Below are 24,163 nucleotides of genomic sequence, written 5' to 3'. Positions count from 1 at the left end.
GACAGCATGCAGCCCCCTCTGCAGTCAGGTCTTATGATGAGTGTGTTGTGTGTGTTGTGTGTGTGTGTGACACCCTTGAAAATGCACACACATTGTACCAAAACACAACTTCCTGGACATGTGGTCAGTGCTGACCAATCAGAAGGCAGCGTGCAAGTCATGCCAGCATCAGCATCAGCGGCGCGTGCGCGTGCGCGTGGCCGCCTCCTCCTCCTCCTCCTCCGTGTTGAAAGACAACCTTCAGTGTGCAATCTACTACTAAAGTGTCAATCCACCTCAGCGACATCATCCTGCCTGCCTGCAGCGGGAAGCAGGCGCCTCCAGGCCCGCAGCCTCCCTCCTCCCTCCTCCCTCCTCCCTCCTCCCTCCTCCCGCCTCCCTCCATGTGCTTGGCGGCGGCAAATGGAAGCCGAGGTGCTGCAGATGGCGGACGTCAACGGCAACAATAAGCTCGCCAACGCCGAGCTGGAGGTGCTGAAGCTGCAGGAGCTCGTCCGCAAGCTGGAGCGTCAGAACGAGCAGCTGAGGACGAGAGCCAAGGCCGTCAACAATTGTCCCGTCGCCTCGCATCATCGCCTCCATCCTCCTGCCTCGCTGGCTGCTTGTCTCCCCGCAGCCGGAGAGCCTCCCTCGGCTAAGTGGGATCCGTGCGCCCGGGAGCACTTCGCCTATTTTCAGCCCAGCTCGTCGTTGTCTCCCGATGCGGCCGAGGAGGAGGAGGATGACGACGATGGAGCCTCGACGGTTCTGGACGAGCTTGACGTCCTGGATCTTTGCAGCGTGCTCCCTCCAACACAGCCGGACTGCTGGTAATGTGCCTTTTCTTTCCTGTCTGCATGCAGCTTTCACATGTTTGACATGCAACAATTCTCACTCAGCATGCAAACAAAAGATCTTTCCAGTTAAGCCATCAGCAATGTGATCAAATATGTACTAAAGTCATTAAAACATGTATGAAGATTTAAAGGCCTACTGGAATGAAATGTTCTTAATTAAACGGGGATAGCAGATCCATTCTATGTGTCATACTTCATCATTTCGCCATATTGCCATATTTTTGCTGAAAGGATTTAGTAGAGAACATTGACGATAAAGTTGGCAACTTTTGCTCGCTGATAAAAAAGCCTTGCCTGTACAGGAAGTAGCGTGACGTCACAGGTTGTGGAGCTCCTCACATCTGCACATTGTTTACAATCATGGCCACCAGCAGCAAGAGCGATTCGGACAGAGAAAGCAACGATTTCCCTTCCCTATTAATTTGAGCGAGGATGAAAGATTTGTGGATGAGGAAAGTGAGAGTGAAGGACTAGAGGGCAGTGGAAGCGATTCAGATAGGGAAGATGCTGTGAGAGGCGGGTGTGACCTGATATTCAGCTGGGAATGACTACAACAGTAAATAAACACAAGACATATATATACTCTATTAGCCACAACACAACCAGGCTTATATTTAATAAGCCACATAACAAACACCTCCCCCCTCCCGTCCATATAACCCGCCAATACAAATCAAACACCCGCACAAGACACTCAATCCCACAGCCCAAAGTACCGTTCACCTCCGCAAAGTTCATACAGCACATATATTTCCCCAAAGTTACGTACGTGACATGCACATAGCGGCACGCACGTACGGGCAAGCCATCAAATGTTTGGAAGCCAAAGCTGCGTACTCATAGTAGCGCGTCTGCTATGCAACTCAAAGTCCTCCTGGTTGTGTTGCTGCAGCCGGCCGCTAATACACCGCTTCCCACCTACAGCTTTCTTCTTTGCAGTCTCCATTGTTCATTAAACAAATTGCAAAAGATTCACCAACACAGATGTCCACAATACTGTGGAATTTTGCGATGAAAACAGACGACTTAATAGCTGGCCACAATGCTGTCCCAAAATGTCCGCTACAATCCGTGACGTCACGCGCAGACGTCATCATTTCGCGGGAAATGTAAAATGTCACTTTTATAAGTTAACCCGGCCGTATTGGCATGTGTTGCAATGTTAAGATGTCATCATTGATATATAAACTATCAGACTGCGTGGACACTAGTAGTGGCTTTCAGTAGGCCTTTAATTACATGCTGAGTGATGAATGTGTCCCCCCCTCTCCCCCCCCCCCCCCCCCCCCCCCCAGCCTTTTATAAGCCAAAAGGAACCATTGTTGCTAATGTGATGATGATATTACGGAGCGTAGATGGTGAAATCCCTCGATTCCTTGCAATAGCTGCTTGAGAAAGGTTGTTCTTAAACTGTTCAACAATTTGCTCAGGCATTTGTTGACAAAGTGGTGACCCTCGCCCCATCCTTGTTTGTGAATGACTGAGCATTTCATGGAATCTACTTTTATACCCAATCATGGCACCCACCTGTTCCCAATTAGCCTGTTCACCTGTGGGATGTTCCAAATAAGTGTTTGATGAGCATTCCTCAACTTTATCAGTATTTATTGCCACCTTTCCCAACTTCTTTGTCACGTGTTGCTGACATCAAATTATAAAGTTAATGATTATTTGCACAAAAAAAAATATGTTTATGAGTTTGAACATGAAATATGTTGTCTTTGTAGCATATTCAACTGAATATGGCTTGAAAAGGATTTGCAAATCATTGTATTCCGTTTATATTTACATCTAACACCATTTCCCAACTCATATGGAAACGGGGTTTGTACATGATGCTGTTTTAACTTACCATTTAGAGCAGTAAAAATGCACACTTATTGATTATTGCAACACATTTTTAATTAAATTGAGCAAAACAGCCCAATAATTTACATTATGCTGTTTTAACGTACCATTGTAGTACAGTATTATTAACAAATATGCACACTCATTAGATATATATATTTTTTTTTTTACAAAATTGAGCAAAAACAGCCTAATAATTTACATAATGTTGTTTTGACTTATCATTCTATTACAACTCAGCAAATTTGCATTATGCTGTTTTAACGTACCATTGTAGTACAGTGTTATTAACAAATATGCACACTCATTAGATATTTTATCCCATTTTCTTCACTAAATTAAGCTAAAACAGCCTTACAATTTACATAATGCTGTTTAAACTTACCATTGAGTGCAGTATTAGTCCACAAACATGCCCACTTTTTAAGTATTGTAACACATTTTTATTTAAATTGAGAAAAACCAGCCTAATCATTTAAAATATGTTTTTTTTAAGTTACAATTACATTATTGTTGATCAAAATTTTTTACTAAATTGAGCAAAAAAAGCCTAATCGCTTTTACATAATGCTGTTTTGATTCATCATTCTCACTATGCAAATATGCACATTTATCAAATATTTTTTCATTTTTTAACTAAATTGAGCAAAATGTTTTACCATTTACCTTTCACACATAATCAATAATGAAATATATTGAAGAAATTCAATTTTTATTCATATATTTCAACTAAATTATGCAAAAATAGGCCTATGATACTATTTTAATTTGCCTTTGTATATTTTTATTCACATTAGAATATTTAAAAACTCTTCCATTTGAGTAAAAATATCCTAATTTTTCACATTATACTGTTTTAACTTACCATTCTATTAATATGATGCATATTATACACACCTAATAAATATTTTATCACATTTGACAAATAAATTGAACAAAAAAAATCCTTATAATTTACATTACACTGTTTATCTTACCATTCTGTTATTGAATATTTAAATATATCTAAAATATTTTTAATATTGTTATTCACACTTGAATATTTTTTATTAAGTAAAAATAGCCTAATAATTTACATTATACTATTTTAACTTACCATTCTATTATAATGATGCATATTATACACACATATTAAATATTTTATCACATTTTACAACTAAATTGAACAAAGAAGCCTAATAATTGACATTACACTGTTTATCTTACCATTCTGTTATTGAATATTTAGATATATGTTTAATATTTTTAATATCGTTATTCACACTTGAATATTTAATTTTTTTTTGGCTAAATTGAGTAAAAATAGCCTAATAATTTACATTATACTATTTTAACTTACCATTCTATTATTATGATGCATATTATACACACTTAATAAATATGTTATCACATTTTACAACTAAATTGAACAAAAATAACCTTCTAATTGACATTACACTGATTATATTACCTTTCTGCAATTGAATATTCAAATATAGTTTTAATATTTGTAATATTGTTGTTCACACTTGAATATTTAAAAAGAAATTCTGCTAAATTGAGTAAAAGTAGTCTAATAATTCACATTATACTATTTCAAGTTACCATTCTATTATTATGATGCATATTATACACACATATTAAATATTTTATCACATTTTACAACCAAATTGAACAAAAAAGCCTAATAATTGACATTACCATTCTGTTATTTAATATTTAATTATATTTGAAATATTTAAACTTAAAACATTTTTTATTTAAATATTTCAACTAAATTGAGCAAAATAAATGTAATAATTTCCATGAGAGTGTTTTAATGTAATGTAATGCAGGTCAGCGTGCAAATTAGCAAATAAAACCTCTGCAATATGTTATAATAACACCAAAAGATATGCCTATAAAAATGGACATGCACAGACACCTCCCATAATGCACCAGTGCGAGGAGCATGATAGTGAGGGATGTATTTGTTTGTGTGATGATGAGATGATGAGGAAAGTGGAGCACACGGATGAATGCATGCGGCCATGATAGCTTGCAACATTCAGCTCTTTTTTTTGTTCATCGCCGCCATCCTTCCATCCACCGAAGACAAACCCTCGACCCTTCGATAGACGCCTGACTGTGACCTACTTGCTAAATAAGGGTCAGCCATAGCCGACATGTCTCATGTGGAGCTCAGAGTGTAGTATCAACTAAGCTGCAGTATTTCCTCAAATAGTGGCCTCCGCCCTAATAAACGCTGCTACTGAAATGACATCTTTACCCCAACACACTCCCTCTTTATACACGCTATGGCATCTGTAAAGCTGGAGTGCAACCAAGTTATGTGGAGAAAATGAACACATTGGACGAATAAAAGCCTCCTTGCTAATAAACGCCTCACCTTAATGTAGGTCATTACTTGGAGGGCCAGGTGTTTTCTGGGGTGGTTCTTGGTGGGAAAAAAGTTGGAGAAGCGCTGATACAAAGTGTTTTCTGGTTGCTATGGCAACACAACACCAACAAGACTGTCCCGGTGTCTCCCAGGCTCTACGCCAGTCCCAGGGCCAAGCTGCAGGGCGGCGACGGCGGCCTCAGCCCGCTCCAGTGGTGCAGGCGGGTGCTGGACCACCCGGGACCAGAAGTGGAGCTGGCCAGGATGACGCTGTGCCACAGATTGGACCAAGGTAACCCGATTAACATCTGGACAACATCTGTCCCTCCCTGCTAAGCCGCGACACATGTTGCTCCACACGTGCGAGGAACAAATGGACATAATAGATGATTAGTCTTTATGCAGACTGTACAAATGTGAGTTAGTACACTTTCAGGCTTACCTCCTGGTGAAAAAACACCTAAATGTGAAGTTGTGGTGATTTAGTTGTGATAACCTGCTAAAGTCCTGCTAAAGTCCAATCATGTACAACATCAATAGCAGATTTAGTTGTGATAACCTGCAGTACGTGTGCAAGTCCTGCTAAAGTCCAATCATGTACAACATCAGCAGATGACTTTACTATACAATCAATACGCTCTTTTTCTGTCCTGTTTAGCCAAGCGCTGGCGAGGAGGCGCTCCCACCCGTCCGTACAGCTGCATAGACGGGCTGTCCACCTTCAGCTGCCCCGTCCTGCCTTACGCCAAACCCGCAGCGCCATGCGAGTCCACGGGTAACGCCACATGCACGCCATCATACAGGCACATTGGGGCAGGCTTGAGAAAAACGAAGAAAAATGTATTTTTCAACTTGCTAAGCTTACTTTTTGTAGTTTAGTTGAATTTGTCAGTAGTTTAGTTTAGTAGGATTCCTATGGCACACCGAAAAAGGTGCAGCAGCTTGAGAAAAACAAAAAAACTTGCTAAGCTAACTTAAGCTATGTTAACGGCATAATTAGTGTAATGTTAGTAGATTAGTTTAGTTGAATTTGTCAGTAGTTTAGTGTCAGTTACCAGGTTCATAGGGCACACCACACATGGTGCAGCAACTTGAGAAAAACATTTTATTTTTTAAACTTGCTAACATTTAGTTATGTTGAAGGCCTCATTGGTGTAATTTTAGTAGTTTAGCTGAGTTGAATTTGTTTGTAGTTTAGTGTCAGTTACTAGGTTTTGAGGGGACACCAGAGAAGGTTGCAGCAGCTTGAGAAAAACAAATTTATTTGTAAACTTGCTAAGATAACATTAGTTATGTTGAAGGCATAATTAGTGTCATTTTAGTAGATTAGTTGAATTTGTCAGTAGTTTAGTTCAGTAGAAGTCACTGGATTGATTTCTAGGGGACATCACAGAAGGTGCAGCAGCTTGAGAAAAAAAAAAAAAAAAATAGATTTTTTTTTTTTTAACTCGCTAAGCTAACTTTAGCTATGGAAAAGTCAAAATTGGTGTAATTTTTGTAGTTTAGCTGAATTGAATTTATCAGTAGTTTAGTTTAGTATGACTCCTATGGCACACCAAAAAAGGTGCAGCAGCTTCAGAAAAACAAAAAAAAAATTGATTTTTCAACTTGCTAAACTAACTTAAGCTACGTCAACGGCATAATTGGTGTAATGTTAGTAAATTAGTTCAGTTGAATTTGTCAGTAGTTTAGTGCCAGTTACTAGGTTCCTAGGGGACACCAGAGAAGGTGCAGCAGCTTGAGAAAAACAAAGAAAATTGATTTTATTTGAACTTGCTAAGCTAACATTAGCTATGTTAAAGGCATAATTAGTGTCATTTTGGTAGATTAGTTGAAATGGTCAGTAGTTAAGTATCAGTTACTAGATTCCTAAGGGGCGTCAGAGAAGGTGCAGCAGCTTCATAAAAACAAAAACAAATTGATCTCTCAACTTGCTAAGCTAACTTTAGCTTTGTCATAGGTATTGTATTAGGTTAGTTTAAATGAATTTGTCAGTAGTTTAGTTTGGTATAAGTTAGTGGATTCCTATGGGACATCAGAGAAGATGCGGCAGCTTGAGAAAAACAAAGAAGAACTGTTTGTAGACCTGCTAAGCTAACTTCAGCTATGCTAAAAGCAAAATAAATGTTAGTAGCTTAGCTTAGTTTAATTTCATATTAGTTACCGGGTGCCCAGGTGGCATCGCAGAAGGTGCAGCAGCTTGAGCAAAACAAAGAAAAATAGTTATAAAATAACGTAAATATGCGCTTTTAAAGAGAAACCTGATATTTGTTTAGTTAGTGTTTTGTTTGGTTTAGTATCAGTTGTTGGATGTGCAGCGGGCATCAGGGTAGCGCAGCAGCTTGATAAAAACAAAGAAATGCTGTTTTTAAACCAGCTAAGCTAACCGAGGCTTTAGGCGCGTGTTTATTTGACAACATTTTCTTGGTCCCCTGTGGTGGAAAAACTCATCACCAATTGAGTTATTTCCAGGTCTGTGAATGTTCTGAACTCCTGGTTCCATGCCATACTAAGCAGCGGGATGAATGTGCATGTCGGATTAAAGTCTAATCACTTTTGATCCTCTCCTTGCATACGTACGTCAGCACCGATAGCCGCATCTTCGCCATCGTCATCATCACCGTTGGTGCGCTCCACCCTCCCTCTCAGAAGCAGTGACAGAGCGCCCAGCTTCCTGTCCAACTCTGCGCTGCACAGTAAGGCATTCAGACGTCATGTTTGGAGTAAAATACACTTGTTGTTTTAAAGTTGCAAACAAGCATGAAATGAACCTGACCCCTAATAAACATCTGTTACCTTCTGCAGTTTAACTTTACCAGGACATGCAGTGGTATTATTTGAAGAATATGTTTGCACACTTAAAGGCCAAATAAACACCTTGCCACTAGTAAAACTTTCATGCCGCTATACAAGAAAATAAAGCACAATATTATGAAAAAAACATTTGTAAAAATCAACACCTTGCCCTGAATAGACACATTTTGCCAGTTGAGTAACTAAACATTCCTGGATTATGTAAGCACATTATTTGAAAAAATATGTTTGTAAAGTAAAGGACTAATAAACACCTTACCCCAAAGACACACCTGGTGTTTTATGCAGTTGAATAAATAAAACCAACACCACCATATGAGAAAATGCAGTGTTGTAAAAACAAATATTTCATACAAATAAAAGCCTTACTCCAAATATCTGGTAAAGGGACGTCATCTGGTAATCTGTGTTGAGAAAACAAATGCCCTCCTGTTATATAAACAAATATGGTGTTACTATAAAAATGCATATATGCAGGTAAAAGTCTCCCTTTAATTAACACCTCACCCCTAATATACATCTGGTACTCTGTTGAGTAAATAAATGCCCTCATGCTCCTCTATGAACAAATATGGTTGTATTATTATTGTAAAATGCATATATGCAAGTAAAGGCCTCCCTCTAATAAACACCTTACTCCTAATATACATCTGGTACTCTGTTGAGTAAATAAATGCCTTCATGTTCCTCTATGAACAAACAGGGTTTCATTATTCTTCAAAAATGCATATATGTGCAAGTAAAGGCCTCCTTCTAATAAACATCTCAACTCAATATACGTACATCTGGTAGTGTTGATGTGACTAAATGCCCTCATGTTCTATCCTATATAAACAATAATGGTTTTATTATTATTTTAAAATGCATATATATATATATATATATATATATATATATATATATATATATATAATATATATATATATATATATATATATATATATATATATATATATATATATATATATATATATATATATATATATATATATATATATATATATATATATATATATATATATATATACACACACACACAAGTAAAGACCTCCCTCTAGTAAGCACCCTACCCCTAATATACCTCTGTTACTCTGTTGAGTAAATAAACGCCCTCATTCTTCTATATGAACAAATATGGTTTTATAAAATGTTTATGTGTATATATGCAAGTATAAACACCTTACCCCAGATATACAGTTGGTACTCTGTTAAGAAAATAAATGGCCTCATGCTCCTCTATGAACAAATATGGTTGTGTTATTATTTAAAATGCATATATATGCAAGTAAAGGCCTCCCTCTAGTAAGCACCTTACCCCTAATATACCTCTGTTACTCTGTAGAGTAAATAAATGCCCTCATGCTCCTCTATGAACAAACAGGGTTTTATTGTATTTTGTATGCGTATATGTGCAAGTAAAGACCTCCCTCTGGTAAACACCTTACTTCTAAGAGGCACATTGTAGAGTATAATTATGAACATGTGTTTGTTGGAGTATTACTTAATGCCTGGTACTCTCTGCAGTTGACGACCACTGTACCAGGGAATAACTTCTTTTTACACTTGTGTGATAGTTGAGCATGTTATGATGAAGTCATTGCCAGGAGAGTTCCTGAAGGTTTTATGATGGCTGCACTTTGACACTGGAACTGATCAGTTCTTGTTCCATGACTTCCTATGGACTGATGGACTGTCACTAAGTATGGACTGATGGATTGTCACTAAGTATGGACTGATGGATTGTCACTAAGTATGGACTGATGGATTGTCACTAAGTATGGACTGATGGATTGTCACTAAGTATGGACTGATGGATTGTCACTAAGTATGGACTGCTAGATTGTCACTAAGTATGGACTGATGGATTGTCACTAAGTATGGACTGATGGATTGTCACTAAGTATGGACTGATGGATTGTCACTAAGTATGGACTGATGGATTGTCACTAAGTATGGACTGCTAGATTGTCACTAAGTATGGACTGATGGATTGTCACTAAGTATGGACTGATGGATTGTCACTAAGTATGGACTGCTAGATTGTCACTAAGTATGGACTGATGGATTGTCACTAAGTATGGACTGATGGATTGTCACTAAGTATGGACTGATGGATTGTCACTAAGTATGGACTGCTAGATTGTCACTAAGTATGGACTGATGGATTGTCACTAAGTATGGACTGATGGATTGTCACTAAGTATGGACTGATGGATTGTCACTAAGTATGGACTGATGGATTGTCACTAAGTATGGACTGATGGATTGTCACTAAGTATGGACTGATGGACTGTCACTAAGTATGGACTGATGGATTGTCACTAAGTATGGACTGATGGACTGTCACTAAGTATGGACTGATGGATTGTCACTAAGTATGGACTGATGGATTGTCACTAAGTATGGACTGATGGATTGTCACTAAGTATGGACTGCTAGATTGTCACTAAGTATGGACTGATGGATTGTCACTAAGTATGGACTGATGGATTGTCACTAAGTATGGACTGATGGATTGTCACTAAGTATGGACTGATGGATTGTCACTAAGTATGGACTGATGGATTGTCACTAAGTATGGACTGATGGATTGTCACTAAGTATGGACTGATGGACTGTCACTAAGTATGGACTGATGGATTGTCACTAAGTATGGACTGCTAGATTGTCACTAAGTATGGACTGATGGATTGTCACTAAGTATGGACTGATGGACTGTCACTAAGTATGGACTGATGGATTGTCACTAAGTATGGACTGCTAGATTGTCACTAAGTATGGACTGATGGATTGTCACTAAGTATGGACTGATGGACTGTCACTAAGTATGGACTGATGGATTGTCACTAAGTATGGACTGATGGATTGTCACTAAGTATGGACTGATGGATTGTCACTAAGTATGGACTGCTAGATTGTCACTAAGTATGGACTGATGGATTGTCACTAAGTATGGACTGATGGATTGTCACTAAGTATGGACTGATGGATTGTCACTAAGTATGGACTGATGGACTGTCACTAAGTATGGACTGATGGATTGTCACTAAGTATGGACTGATGGATTGTCACTAAGTATGGACTGATGGATTGTCACTAAGTATGGACTGATGGACTGTCACTAAGTATGGACTGATGGATTGTCACTAAGTATGGACTGATGGATTGTCACTAAGTATGGACTGATGGATTGTCACTAAGTATGGACTGATGGATTGTCACTAAGTATGGACTGATGGATTGTCACTAAGTATGGACTGATGGATTGTCACTAAGTATGGACTGATGGACTGTCACTAAGTATGGACTGATGGATTGTCACTAAGTATGGACTGATGGATTGTCACTAAGTATGGACTGATGGATTGTCACTAAGTATGGACTGCTAGATTGTCACTAAGTATGGACTGATGGATTGTCACTAAGTATGGACTGATGGATTGTCACTAAGTATGGACTGATGGATTGTCACTAAGTATGGACTGCTAGATTGTCACTAAGTATGGACTGATGGATTGTCACTAAGTATGGATTGATGGATTGTCACTAAGTATGGACTGATGGATTGTCACTAAGTATGGACTGCTAGATTGTCACTAAGTATGGACTGATGGATTGTCACTAAGTATGGACTGATGGATTGTCACTAAGTATGGACTGATGGATTGTCACTAAGTATGGACTGATGGATTGTCACTAAGTATGGACTGATGGATTGTCACTAAGTATGGACTGATGGATTGTCACTAAGTGTGGACTGATGGATTGTCACTAAGTATGGACTGCTAGATTGTCACTAAGTATGGACTGATGGATTGTCACTAAGTATGGACTGATGGATTGTCACTAAGTATGGACTGCTAGATTGTCACTAAGTATGGACTGCTAGATTGTCACTAAGTATGGACTGATGGATTGTCACTAAGTATGGACTGATGGATTGTCACTAAGTATGGACTGCTAGATTGTCACTAAGTATGGACTGCTAGATTGTCACTAAGTATGGACTGATGGATTGTCACTAAGTATGGACAGCTAGATTGTCACTAAGTATGGACTGATGGATTGTCACTAAGTATGGACTGATGGATTGTCACTAAGTATGGACTGATGGATTGTCACTAAGTATGGACTGATGGATTGTCACTAAGTATGGACTGATGGATTGTCACTAAGTATGGACTGCTAGATTGTCACTAAGTATGGACTGATGGATTGTCACTAAGTATGGACTGATGGATTGTCACTAAGTATGGACTGATGGATTGTCACTAAGTATGGACTGATGGACTGTCACTAAGTATGGACTGATGGATTGTCACTAAGTATGGACTGATGGATTGTCACTAAGTATGGACTGATGGATTGTCACTAAGTATGGACTGATGGACTGTCACTAAGTATGGACTGATGGATTGTCACTAAGTATGGACTGATGGATTGTCACTAAGTATGGACTGATGGATTGTCACTAAGTATGGACTGATGGATTGTCACTAAGTATGGACTGATGGATTGTCACTAAGTATGGACTGATGGATTGTCACTAAGTATGGACTGATGGACTGTCACTAAGTATGGACTGATGGATTGTCACTAAGTATGGACTGATGGATTGTCACTAAGTATGGACTGATGGATTGTCACTAAGTATGGACTGCTAGATTGTCACTAAGTATGGACTGATGGATTGTCACTAAGTATGGACTGATGGATTGTCACTAAGTATGGACTGATGGATTGTCACTAAGTATGGACTGATGGATTGTCACTAAGTATGGATTGATGGATTGTCACTAAGTATGGACTGATGGATTGTCACTAAGTATGGACTGATGGATTGTCACTAAGTATGGACTGCTAGATTGTCACTAAGTATGGACTGCTAGATTGTCACTAAGTATGGACTGATGGATTGTCACTAAGTATGGACTGCTAGATTGTCACTAAGTATGGACTGATGGATTGTCACTAAGTATGGACTGATGGATTGTCACTAAGTATGGACTGATGGATTGTCACTAAGTATGGACTGCTAGATTGTCACTAAGTATGGACTGATGGATTGTCACTAAGTATGGATTGATGGATTGTCACTAAGTATGGACTGATGGATTGTCACTAAGTATGGACTGCTAGATTGTCACTAAGTATGGACTGATGGATTGTCACTAAGTATGGACTGATGGATTGTCACTAAGTATGGACTGATGGATTGTCACTAAGTATGGACTGATGGATTGTCACTAAGTATGGACTGATGGATTGTCACTAAGTATGGACTGATGGATTGTCACTAAGTGTGGACTGATGGATTGTCACTAAGTATGGACTGCTAGATTGTCACTAAGTATGGACTGATGGATTGTCACTAAGTATGGACTGATGGATTGTCACTAAGTATGGACTGCTAGATTGTCACTAAGTATGGACTGCTAGATTGTCACTAAGTATGGACTGATGGATTGTCACTAAGTATGGACTGATGGATTGTCACTAAGTATGGACTGCTAGATTGTCACTAAGTATGGACTGCTAGATTGTCACTAAGTATGGACTGATGGATTGTCACTAAGTATGGACAGCTAGATTGTCACTAAGTATGGACTGATGGATTGTCACTAAGTATGGACTGATGGATTGTCACTAAGTATGGACTGATGGATTGTCACTAAGTATGGACTGATGGATTGTCACTAAGTATGGACTGATGGATTGTCACTAAGTATGGACTGCTAGATTGTCACTAAGTATGGACTGATGGATTGTCACTAAGTATGGACTGATGGATTGTCACTAAGTATGGACTGATGGATTGTCACTAAGTATGGACTGATGGACTGTCACTAAGTATGGACTGATGGATTGTCACTAAGTATGGACTGATGGATTGTCACTAAGTATGGACTGATGGATTGTCACTAAGTATGGACTGATGGACTGTCACTAAGTATGGACTGATGGATTGTCACTAAGTATGGACTGATGGATTGTCACTAAGTATGGACTGATGGATTGTCACTAAGTATGGACTGATGGATTGTCACTAAGTATGGACTGATGGATTGTCACTAAGTATGGACTGATGGATTGTCACTAAGTATGGACTGATGGACTGTCACTAAGTATGGACTGATGGATTGTCACTAAGTATGGACTGATGGATTGTCACTAAGTATGGACTGATGGATTGTCACTAAGTATGGACTGCTAGATTGTCACTAAGTATGGACTGATGGATTGTCACTAAGTATGGACTGATGGATTGTCACTAAGTATGGACTGATGGATTGTCACTAAGTATGGACTGATGGATTGTCACTAAGTATGGATTGATGGATTGTCACTAAGTATGGACTGATGGATTGTCACTAAGTATGGACTGATGGATTGTCACTAAGTATGGACTGATGGATTGTCACTAAGTATGGACTGATGGATTGTCACTAAGTATGGACTGATGGATTGTCACTAAGTGTGGACTGATGGATTGTCACTAAGTATGGACTGCTAGATTGTCACTAAGTATGGACTGATGGATTGTCACTAAGTATGGACTGATGGATTGTCACTAAGTATGGACTGCTAGATTGTCACTAAGTATGGACTGCTAGATTGTCACTAAGTATGGACTGATGGATTGTCACTAAGTATGGACTGATGGATTGTCACTAAGTATGGACTGCTAGATTGTCACTAAGTATGGACTGATGGATTGTCACTAAGTATGGACTGATGGATTGTCACTAAGTATGGACTGCTAGATTGTCACTAAGTATGGACTGCTAGATTGTCACTAAGTATGGACTGATGGATTGTCACTAAGTATGGACAGCTAGATTGTCACTAAGTATGGACTGCTAGACTGTCACTAAGTATGGACTGCTAGATTGTCACTAAGTCTTGATGGTTGGTTTTTGCACACAAACATGGATGAAGATTTGTGTTTCAGAAGTGGGTCGGCGACATGCGGCCATCAGCCCCCAGTCCTCCCTGGACAGCGACGCGGGCGTGTCCGAGCTGGAGGACGACACCATCGCCATGGGCTACAAACTGCAGGACATGACAGACGTGGAGGTCATGGCGCGACTTCAGGAGGAGAGTGAGTCTTACGCTTCTTCTCCCCGCTGTGCGTGAAGGCGGTGCAAACAGACGGAGCTGCGTGTGTGCAGGTCTGCGTCAGGACTACGCCTCCACCTCGGCCACGGCGGGACGTCGCTGCTCCAGCTTCTCCTTGAACTCTCTGAGGCGCAGCGAGGTGGACCTGGAGGAGGAGGACGAGGAGGAGGACGAGGGCTACGACCAGCTGCCGCCGCCGCAACCTCGACTGTTCCGCACGGGCTCCGTGCAGCGAGCTGGGGGCGCTCTGCCTCACTCACACACCTTCTCCAGCTTCAGGGACTGCAGACGGAGCTCCAACGTCTCCACCTTCTCGCTGGCTGGACTCACACCTTACAACGCAGGGAGCGACACGCAGTACAGGAACAGCACAGGTACGACTCATTGTGTGGAGGCTCCAAAGCATTCACACAGTACAGGAACAGCACAGGTACGACTCATTGTGTGGAGGCTCCAAAGCATTCACACAGTACAGGAACAGCACAGGTACGACTCATTGTGTGGAGGCTCCAAAGCATTCACGCAGTACAGGAATAGCACAGGTACGACTCATTGTGTGGAGGCTCCGAAGCATTCACACAGTACAGGAACAGCACAGGTACGACTCATTGTGTGGAGGCTCCAAAGCATTCACACAGTACAGGAACAGCACAGGTACGACTCATTGTGTGGAGGCTCCGAAGCATTCACACAGTACAGGAACAGCACAGGTACGACTCATTGTGTGGAGGCTCCAAAGCATTCACACAGTACAGGAACAGCACAGGTACGACTCATTGTGTGGAGGCTCCAAAGCATTCACGCAGTACAGGAACAGCACAGGTACGACTCATTGTGTGGAGGCTCCGAAGCATTCACACAGTACAGGAACAGCACAGGTACGACTCATTGTGTGGAGGCTCCAAAGCATTCACACAGTACAGGAACAGCACAGGTACGACTCATTGTGTGGAGGCTCCAAAGCATTCACACAGTACAGGAACAGCACAGGTACTACTCATTGTGTGGAGGCTCCAAAGCATTCACACAGTACAGGAACAGCACAGGTACTACTCATTGTGTGGAGGCTGAATTCCATAATACCATTTCTTAATTCGACATGTTACTACTTCAACTTTTCTCGACCGATTTTTTAAATGTCAACACCAACTTTTTCAACTCATTTAGACCATTCAACGTTTTTTTTACAATTTTCAAAAAATGTCCCACTTTTCCCGAAATTCCCAAAGTTCCACAATTCCCACATTTTTCATCTGATTCAAACGGTTGCAACTTCAAAATATTCAGCCTGTTCAGGAATTGTGTGCTCTACTTCAACAGTTCTAAAAAAAATCCCTAATTTCCCATAATTCCTATTTTTTTTTCCTTTTCCCCATTCTAAATTAATTGTCCATTTTTCAAACTTCCACCATTTCCACATTTTTCAACACATTCCACCATCCTGGAAATTTAAACTGCCTTTTTTCCAAGTTCAAAAAAACTCCAGGAATTCTGGAAAATCCTGGTTTTCCAAAGCCCTATTTTCACCCTTTTTCTGGCGACTACTCCTCCCACATTTTTCAACCCCCTTCAACTGTTCCACCGTCAAAACATTCCTTTTAATTAGGACAAAATACAAAGTTATTTTTTGGACTGGTCAAATTCCCAGTTTTCCCGAAATTCCAGGAATTCCTTAATACCATTTCCCAATTCAACATATTACTACTTCAACGTTTCTCAACCGATTTGAAAAATGTCAACACCAACTTTTTCAACTCATTCAGACCATTCAAGTTTTTTTTTACAATTTTCAAAATGGCTTGTGCAGCCCTTTGAGACACTCGTGATTTAGGGCTATATAGGTAAACATTGATTGATTGAAAAATGTCCAGCTTTGCCAAGGGACATGTAAGAAAATATTAACATTGCTGTACGTATACTTTTGACCCTCACATTTTCAGTAGAGCCATAATAAATTCATCAAAGAAGCAAACTTCATGTGACCAACAAATATGTGCTCCAATCACTACATCAGAAAAAAATAAGAGTTGTAGAAATGATTGACAGCCATGACATGATGTTCTTTACAAGTGTATGTACACTTTTAACCACCACTGTAAATGTACAGTAATAATACAAGTCAGCTGTGGGAATATTGGCTACCCCTTCAATAAAACAGATATAACATGTGACATTATGTTCTTCTTGTACAGACATGAAACTACGGAGAAGCATGCCCAACCTGATCCGAACTCCCAGCATGCCGAGCGTTCCCGGCGCTCCGTTCTTGGGCCCCTCCTCCGTCACCCCGCCCTCCCACGGCCCCTCCTCCCTCCCGACCATGTCGTCCCTCCGCAGCAGTCAGAGCTTCGACTCGCCCAGCGGCCTCGCACGTCTCCAGTCGTCCAGTAAGAAGACGCCCTTGTCTTTGCATTCCTATTCCCACAAGATGTCCGTTTATCTGTCCTCCTCTTTGTGTGCTCCAGTTCCGCCTCCGGGCCAGCTGAGTCATCGCGTCCAGAGCGTGGGCAGCTTCCCCGCCGCCCCTCGCCAGCCCTTTAAAGCTACGGCCTACGTGAGCCCTACCGTCCTGCAGGGCCCCGCCTCTTTGTCCGCCTCCACAAGCCTGCACTCCATCCCCAGCAGCACCGCCCTGCCTCAGCCCCTCAAGCCCGCAGGAAGCTGCGTACCGCTGCCCGTAAAGACCGCCGTCGCCGTCCCTCGGAGCTCACTGCCCCGCCCAGCCTCTTTTGTGGGCATCAGCGGAGTTACTCGCTCCAGCAAAATCTCCCAACCGACGCGCAGGTAATACCACACATAATCTACTACTTAGTACAACAGGTAAAACCACACATAATCCACTACTTAGTACAACAGGTAAAACCACACATAATCTACTACTTAGTACAACAGGTAAAACCACACATAATCCACTACTTAGTACAACAGGTAAAACCACACATAATCCACTACTTAGTACAACAGGTAAAACCACACATAATCCACTACTTAGTACAACAGGTAAAACCACACATAATCCACTACTTAGTACAACAGGTAAAACCACACATAATCCACTACTTAGTACAACAGGTAAAACCACACATAATGCACTACTTAGTACAACAGGTAAAACCACACATAATCCACTACTTAGTACAACAGGTAAAACCACACATAATCCACTACTTAGTACAACAGGTAAAACCACACATAATCCACTACTTAGTACAACAGGTAAAACCACACATGATCCACTACTTAGTACAACAGGTAAAACCACACATAATCCACTACTTAGTACAACAGGTAAAACCACACATAATCCACTACTTAGTACAACAGGTAAAACCACATATACTCCACTACTTAGTACAACAGGTAAAACCACACATACTCCACTACTTAGTACAACAGGTAAAACCACACATAATCCACTACTTAGTACAACAGGTAAAACCACACATAATCCACTACTTAGTACAACAGGTAAAACCACACATGATCCACTACTTAGTACAACAGGTAAAACCACACATAATCCACTACTTAGTACAACAGGTAAAACCACACATAATCCACTACTTAGTACAACAGGTAAAACCACATATACTCCACTACTTAGTACAACAGGTAAAACCACACATAATCCACTACTTAGTACAACAGGTAAAACCACACATACTCCACTACTTAGTACAACAGGTAAAACCACACATACTCCACTACTTAGTACAACAGGTAAGACCACACATAATCCACTCTGATCCACTACTTAGTACAACAGGTAAAACCACACATACTCCACTACTTAGTACAACAGGTAAAACCACACATACTCCACTACTTAGTACAACAGGTAAGACCACACATAATCCACTCTGATCCACTACTTAGTACAACAGGTAAAACCACACATACTCCACTACTTAGTACAACAGGTAAAACCACACATACTCCACTACTTAGTACAACAGGTAAGACCACACATAATCCACTCTGATCCACTACTTAGTACAACAGGTAAAACCACACATAATCCACTACTTAGTACAACAAGTAAAACCACACATAATCCACTACTTAGTACAACAGGTAAAACCACACATAATCCACTACTTAGTACAACAGGTAAGACCACACATAATCCACTCTGATCCACTACTTAGTACAACCAAGATCATGGCTGCAGTAAAGATGAACCACTCAAAAGTTTACACACACCTTCCCATTCAAAAGCATTGGTAAGTGTCTTACATGAGGGGTCCCCAAACTACGGCCCGCCAACGTACAAAATCCGGCCCGCGGGAAGTCGAAGTTTTTATTCGTCCTTTCTAATCTATTTTCTACCGCTTGTTACTCTCGGTGTCTCCAAGCCGCTCAGGCAAATCATATTGTCTAAAAATGCATTTTCCCATTGATAATGTGACATCATCGCACACGCACCGCAGTGTCGGGCAAGTGCTCACTCTTTTAGTCAATTAGTGTGTGAGGAATATATATATATGTATATATATATATATATATATATATATATATATATATATATATATATATATATATATATATATATATATATATATATATATACATATATATATATATGTACTGTATACTAAGTTAAAGTTAAAGTACCAATGATAGTCACACACACACACACTAGGTGTGGTGAAATTTGTCCTCTGCATTTGACCCATCCCCTTGTTCACCCCCTGGGAGGTGCGGGGAGCCCGGGAATCATTTTTGGTGATTCAACCCCCAATTCCAACCCTTGATGCTGAGTGCCAAGCAGGGAAGTAATAGGTCCCATTTTCTTTGGTATGACTATACCAACACGACCTACCCATCTCAGGGCAGACACTCTAACCACAAAGCATATAGTCGAGGCGCATTAAACATGCGAGTATTATTATGGTGTGTGTATAAGGTAAAACATTATCTGGTGTTTTCTTTGGCAATATTATGCAAAAGCAACTTTTCTTACCTTCTGGTACCTGCTGATCGGTATTTGGGATCTGTAGAAGTCCTGAAAAATTCCTCTATCTTCTTATTATGTGACATTCATCCTCCACTGTTGCCATTTCTAATATAAAGTAGTGTAAAGTTCTTACTTATATCTGTCAGTAAACTCACCATGAAAGCGCTAAAACATACCGGTGTAGTGAGTTTACATTATTCACCCAAGGAACTTTAGTTATTAGAGAGTTCCGGTAGGACGTTTTTTCACGGGACACATTTCCTGTGTTGTTGTTTCCGGATGAGGAGATGCTGCTCCGTTATTGATTGAAGTAAAGTGTGAATGTCATTAAAACAGTTAGCGCCATCTTTTGACACTTCTTCCACTCCCGTCCTTGCACGCTACACCGCTACAACAAAGATGACGGGGAGAAGACGCTGTCGAAGTGGAGGCACGTAAATAAGAGCGCCCACAAAACGGTGCATCCTGAAGCGACTGTCAGAAAGTGACTTGAAGATGATGAGTAAAACATCATCTATGCAACATTTTGAGCAAAGAGCCACCATTACATGTTATGTAGACCACTAGGAAGTCTTTTTCATTTAGAAAAAAATAAATAAATATGACTCCTTTGATGCGTACTATAATCTGGTATGAAAAAAGATAAAAAATAGACCATTCAGTGCACCTTATAATGAATGTGGTGTGCCCTATGGTCTGGAAAATATGGTAATTGTCTTATATTACTTCTATAATTTGTTCCAATAATTTCAGGTCAGCTTCTCATGCCTAAATCTTTTCTCCAAGTTTCTACAGCAAGCGACATTAAAACATCTTATTGTGGGGTGAGGAAAGCAATGTCCTCTCGTCATGCCCAAATACAAACTACGGTAATCTTTGTGTATTAGCAATATGTTTTTAAAAAACTGCTCAAAATGTATCCATGCACACCAGATCCAAAATGAGCTGAGCACATTTGAATGTTGTCCACTTTATTCACATCCCAATTCTGTCTGAGTCTTGCACGCCATAACGGCCGTCAATCACTCCGTCTGCTAACGGCTGTCAATCACTCCGTCTGCACACACTGTCGTTCACTACTTTGTGCACATACAGTAGCACTGCAGATGTTTTTGTCCGTTTTCTAAAACATTACCAACGTGAACCATTTAGCTTTAGCAGAGATGCTAACTCAACAATACTTTCCTCTACCATTGCTGATGTTGATGCAAACACTTGGCATGAAGCACACGGCACCTTTTGACAGAAAACACTTCCATCGGAAAATTGGCTGTGACTATGTTTGCTAATATTTGTTCAATGAGTTTACACTAGAGAAGCTCCTGGTGTATTTAGTTAGTGCAACTATTTGGTTTTCCAATGTGAAAGAGCAGTGAATGAATTCATGTACTTATAATTCATTCTGGACCTCTGATTCCGTATGGATGTGAAATGGTCTTAAATTATTTTCAAGATGGTCTTAAAAAAGTCTTAAATTTGACATGTTGAAACCTGCAGAGACCACGTAATGTCATTTTATTTGGTTTATTTATTTAGCTATTATAGTAGGATACAATATTTTTAAATACATATTTATTTTAATTTGTTATTTTATTTTGTGTATTGTATTTTTTTAAACCTGAAGAATACTGTATGAATATTACATTTTTGGAATTGTTTTCATTTAATTTGTTAAAAATGACTACAAATTGTAATAAATGTGTGCTTTATTATATTGTGTTATGCTCTTATTATATTTGTCAAATGTCATTAAAACATTTTTTTAATTTCATGCAACATTATGATTTCATTTCTTTGCTATTTGTGATAGAACATTTCATGAATTGTCTTTCGTGACCAAAATAATTCTATAAATAAAAAAAATTATCAGAATTCCTTTTAACTAACACCAATTTAATTTAAATATGTTTTCATTATCACAATATTTATTTTCCATTTTATTGCACTATTTTGTCACAATTTCATGAATTCTGTATCCATAACCAGAACCATAAAACCATTCTTAAGCTAAATATTACAACAATAATATGTAGTTTTAAATTAAGATGACATATTATCTTATCATTTATAAACATTTACATTTACTTCAGTGCTTTTAAATGTATACAACGTTTTATTTGATCTTATTTTGTGTGATGCTAAAATGTATTAATTCATTGAAATATCAAAAATGTATGTTGTCTTCATTATTTTCTTGCTTGCCTTGCAGTTTGCTGACTCCCCCAAAGAGCCTGGCCTCCTTGAGTACCCTGAAGGACGCCAGCTGGAAAGACGGCTGCTATTAACTCAATAATTCAGAGGTTTGTTTATAATATTAATAATATTAGTAATTTACTGTAACAACAAACAGGGTCATGCTGCATTATTGACAGTAACTTCATCTGTCCAGAGGGGGCAGTCATGAGCTGCCACCCAAGAGAGACTGTTTTAAGAGTTTTCTTTTTGAAACTCTTCCTCCTCATAATGAAGTAAGAGCTGTATGAGGCTGGCTCTCATACGCTACCTGCAATATTCTACTACTCACTTACTTCAATGTCAACTCTTTCATGTTGTTGTTTTTCTGCAAGCTGAAAAAGTCACACTTTTTGAATAATACACTTTTGTGTTCTTGTATCTCACGCGGCTCACTTTGCAAACTTTTCTCACTGTGGTGTAAAATAGGATGATGATGATGATGATGATGAAGGAAGTGTTTTTGCTCCATCCTGTGCCTGTTTGGAAGTACTGTGTCATATTTCATATCCACTTCTATTAACTGGCCGCACCTTGCAGCACTTTTATCGCAATTATGAAACTTTTTTGAGAGTGTTGCTTGAATTATGACAATTCGTTAATGTGTGATGTGACTTTTTTGGCGTGTTTTCATATGTTTTGTTTTTATGTGAATTTTTTAAAGTATTAACTTGACTAATGTGACCGATGCAATGGTATTGCACATCAACTCTAAGGAGTTTTTGTACCATAGGAATTTTTAAAGTCAAATAAAAATGTTTTGGAAAAAAAAATGTTTTCCCCCAATCCTTGTAAAAAGAAAAAGAAATGAAAATAGACATATATAGTTATGGTTTTATATTATCCAATATATATATATATATATTTATCACACATTTATCACCAAGACCCTTTATGTTCACCGCATTGATTTTTCGGTTCCAGGCCTTTTTATTTTGCCAAAGACTAAAGGTCAAAGGGCAAGGCCACAAATAAGTTAAACCTTCAAGAACACAAACACATTTTTTTTTTTGACAAATTCGCCTATAGGACGGTCCAAAAGGAATTAGCAACAAACTATATCAAATCATGCCTCATATCAATGGTAGTGACAAGCGATTTCCAGATATGTAATTATCGAGTCAATAGGACTTTGCGTGATGATGCAATGGCCATAAATGTATTTATATTTTGCCTGAAAAGCTATATACTGCATGTATGTACATATGCAACAATGTAATTATACTCACAAATCAACACAAACATTATTTTTCCATATTTGTTCTTTGACATGGCGACTTTGTACAAGTAAAAACTTCAAGTTAAAGTCAAAGGTTGGGTGCAAAATGTCTCATTTTTCGTCCAAAATCTATTAACATAATATCATGATGGAAGGCATATAGATATTATAATTGTCATGAAATATTACTAACACTAAATGTTCATACAAATTAGAAAAGTGCTACAGGAAGAAATAGATAAATCCAAAAAAAGGATCGCATGTGGCTATTATGTTATGTTGTGTTCCAGTAAAAATGCTTACAGTTCTGATGAAGGTTCTGCCAATAAACTATACTGTAAAATGTTGCAGTGTAACATAGAAGAACAAAAAAAGCCAATAAAATACAAAGATAGCTCATTAATTGCAACAACAAACAATCTAAGAAACTATCATTTAATCAAATGGTGAAATATTACAAAACAATCATTGTATTTTTTTCTTCACATACAAATCTAAAGACAATAAAATAATTAGATCCAATTAAGATTTTTTTTTTGCACAGTTAAATAAATTATTGGGCGATTTAGGACAATATTTATACTTTATTCATATTTTCATTATCTATGTAATTGGCGTTATATGTATATGAAACACATAAAACACTTTTATTCAAAGTTCAATAAAATGGGTCAAATGGACACTTTTTTCAGTGACATAGTTTTTAAACATGCTATTTGAACATGTTGAAGGAAAATATTGATTACATCGATTGATCTGGATTTAAACTCGAGTTGCAG

General features: G+C 39.0%; 1 protein-coding gene across 3 annotated transcripts; it reads left to right on the top strand.

Annotated features, from left to right (window-relative positions):
• The first annotated feature begins 233 nt into the window (after positions 1–233).
• On the top strand, positions 234–22,906 carry slain1a (SLAIN motif family, member 1a). Of its 3 annotated transcripts, XM_062061751.1 has the most exons (9): positions 234–809; positions 5,196–5,335; positions 5,702–5,818; positions 7,629–7,739; positions 14,810–14,959; positions 15,030–15,350; positions 17,169–17,363; positions 17,442–17,760; positions 22,143–22,906. In XM_062061751.1, exons 1-9 carry the CDS (start codon positions 403–405, stop codon positions 22,216–22,218), a joined length of 1,836 nt encoding a protein of 611 aa, XP_061917735.1. In that variant the 5' UTR covers positions 234–402; the 3' UTR covers positions 22,219–22,906. The 3 variants fall into 3 exon arrangements, with proteins under 3 accessions (XP_061917735.1, XP_061917736.1, XP_061917737.1); XM_062061752.1 differs by lacking the exon at positions 22,143–22,906 and having other exon boundaries at positions 14,797–14,959; positions 17,442–17,648; XM_062061753.1 differs by lacking the exons at positions 234–809; positions 5,196–5,335; positions 5,702–5,818 and having other exon boundaries at positions 7,667–7,739; positions 14,797–14,959.
• The last annotated feature ends 1,257 nt before the right edge of the window (positions 22,907–24,163 follow it).

This window comes from Entelurus aequoreus, linkage group LG10 (assembly GCF_033978785.1).
Source record: "Entelurus aequoreus isolate RoL-2023_Sb linkage group LG10, RoL_Eaeq_v1.1, whole genome shotgun sequence".
NCBI classification, from domain to species: Eukaryota; Metazoa; Chordata; class Actinopteri; order Syngnathiformes; family Syngnathidae; genus Entelurus; species Entelurus aequoreus.
The sequence above is the reverse complement of the archived record's forward strand: the minus strand, read 5'-3'. Positions and strand labels throughout refer to the sequence as shown.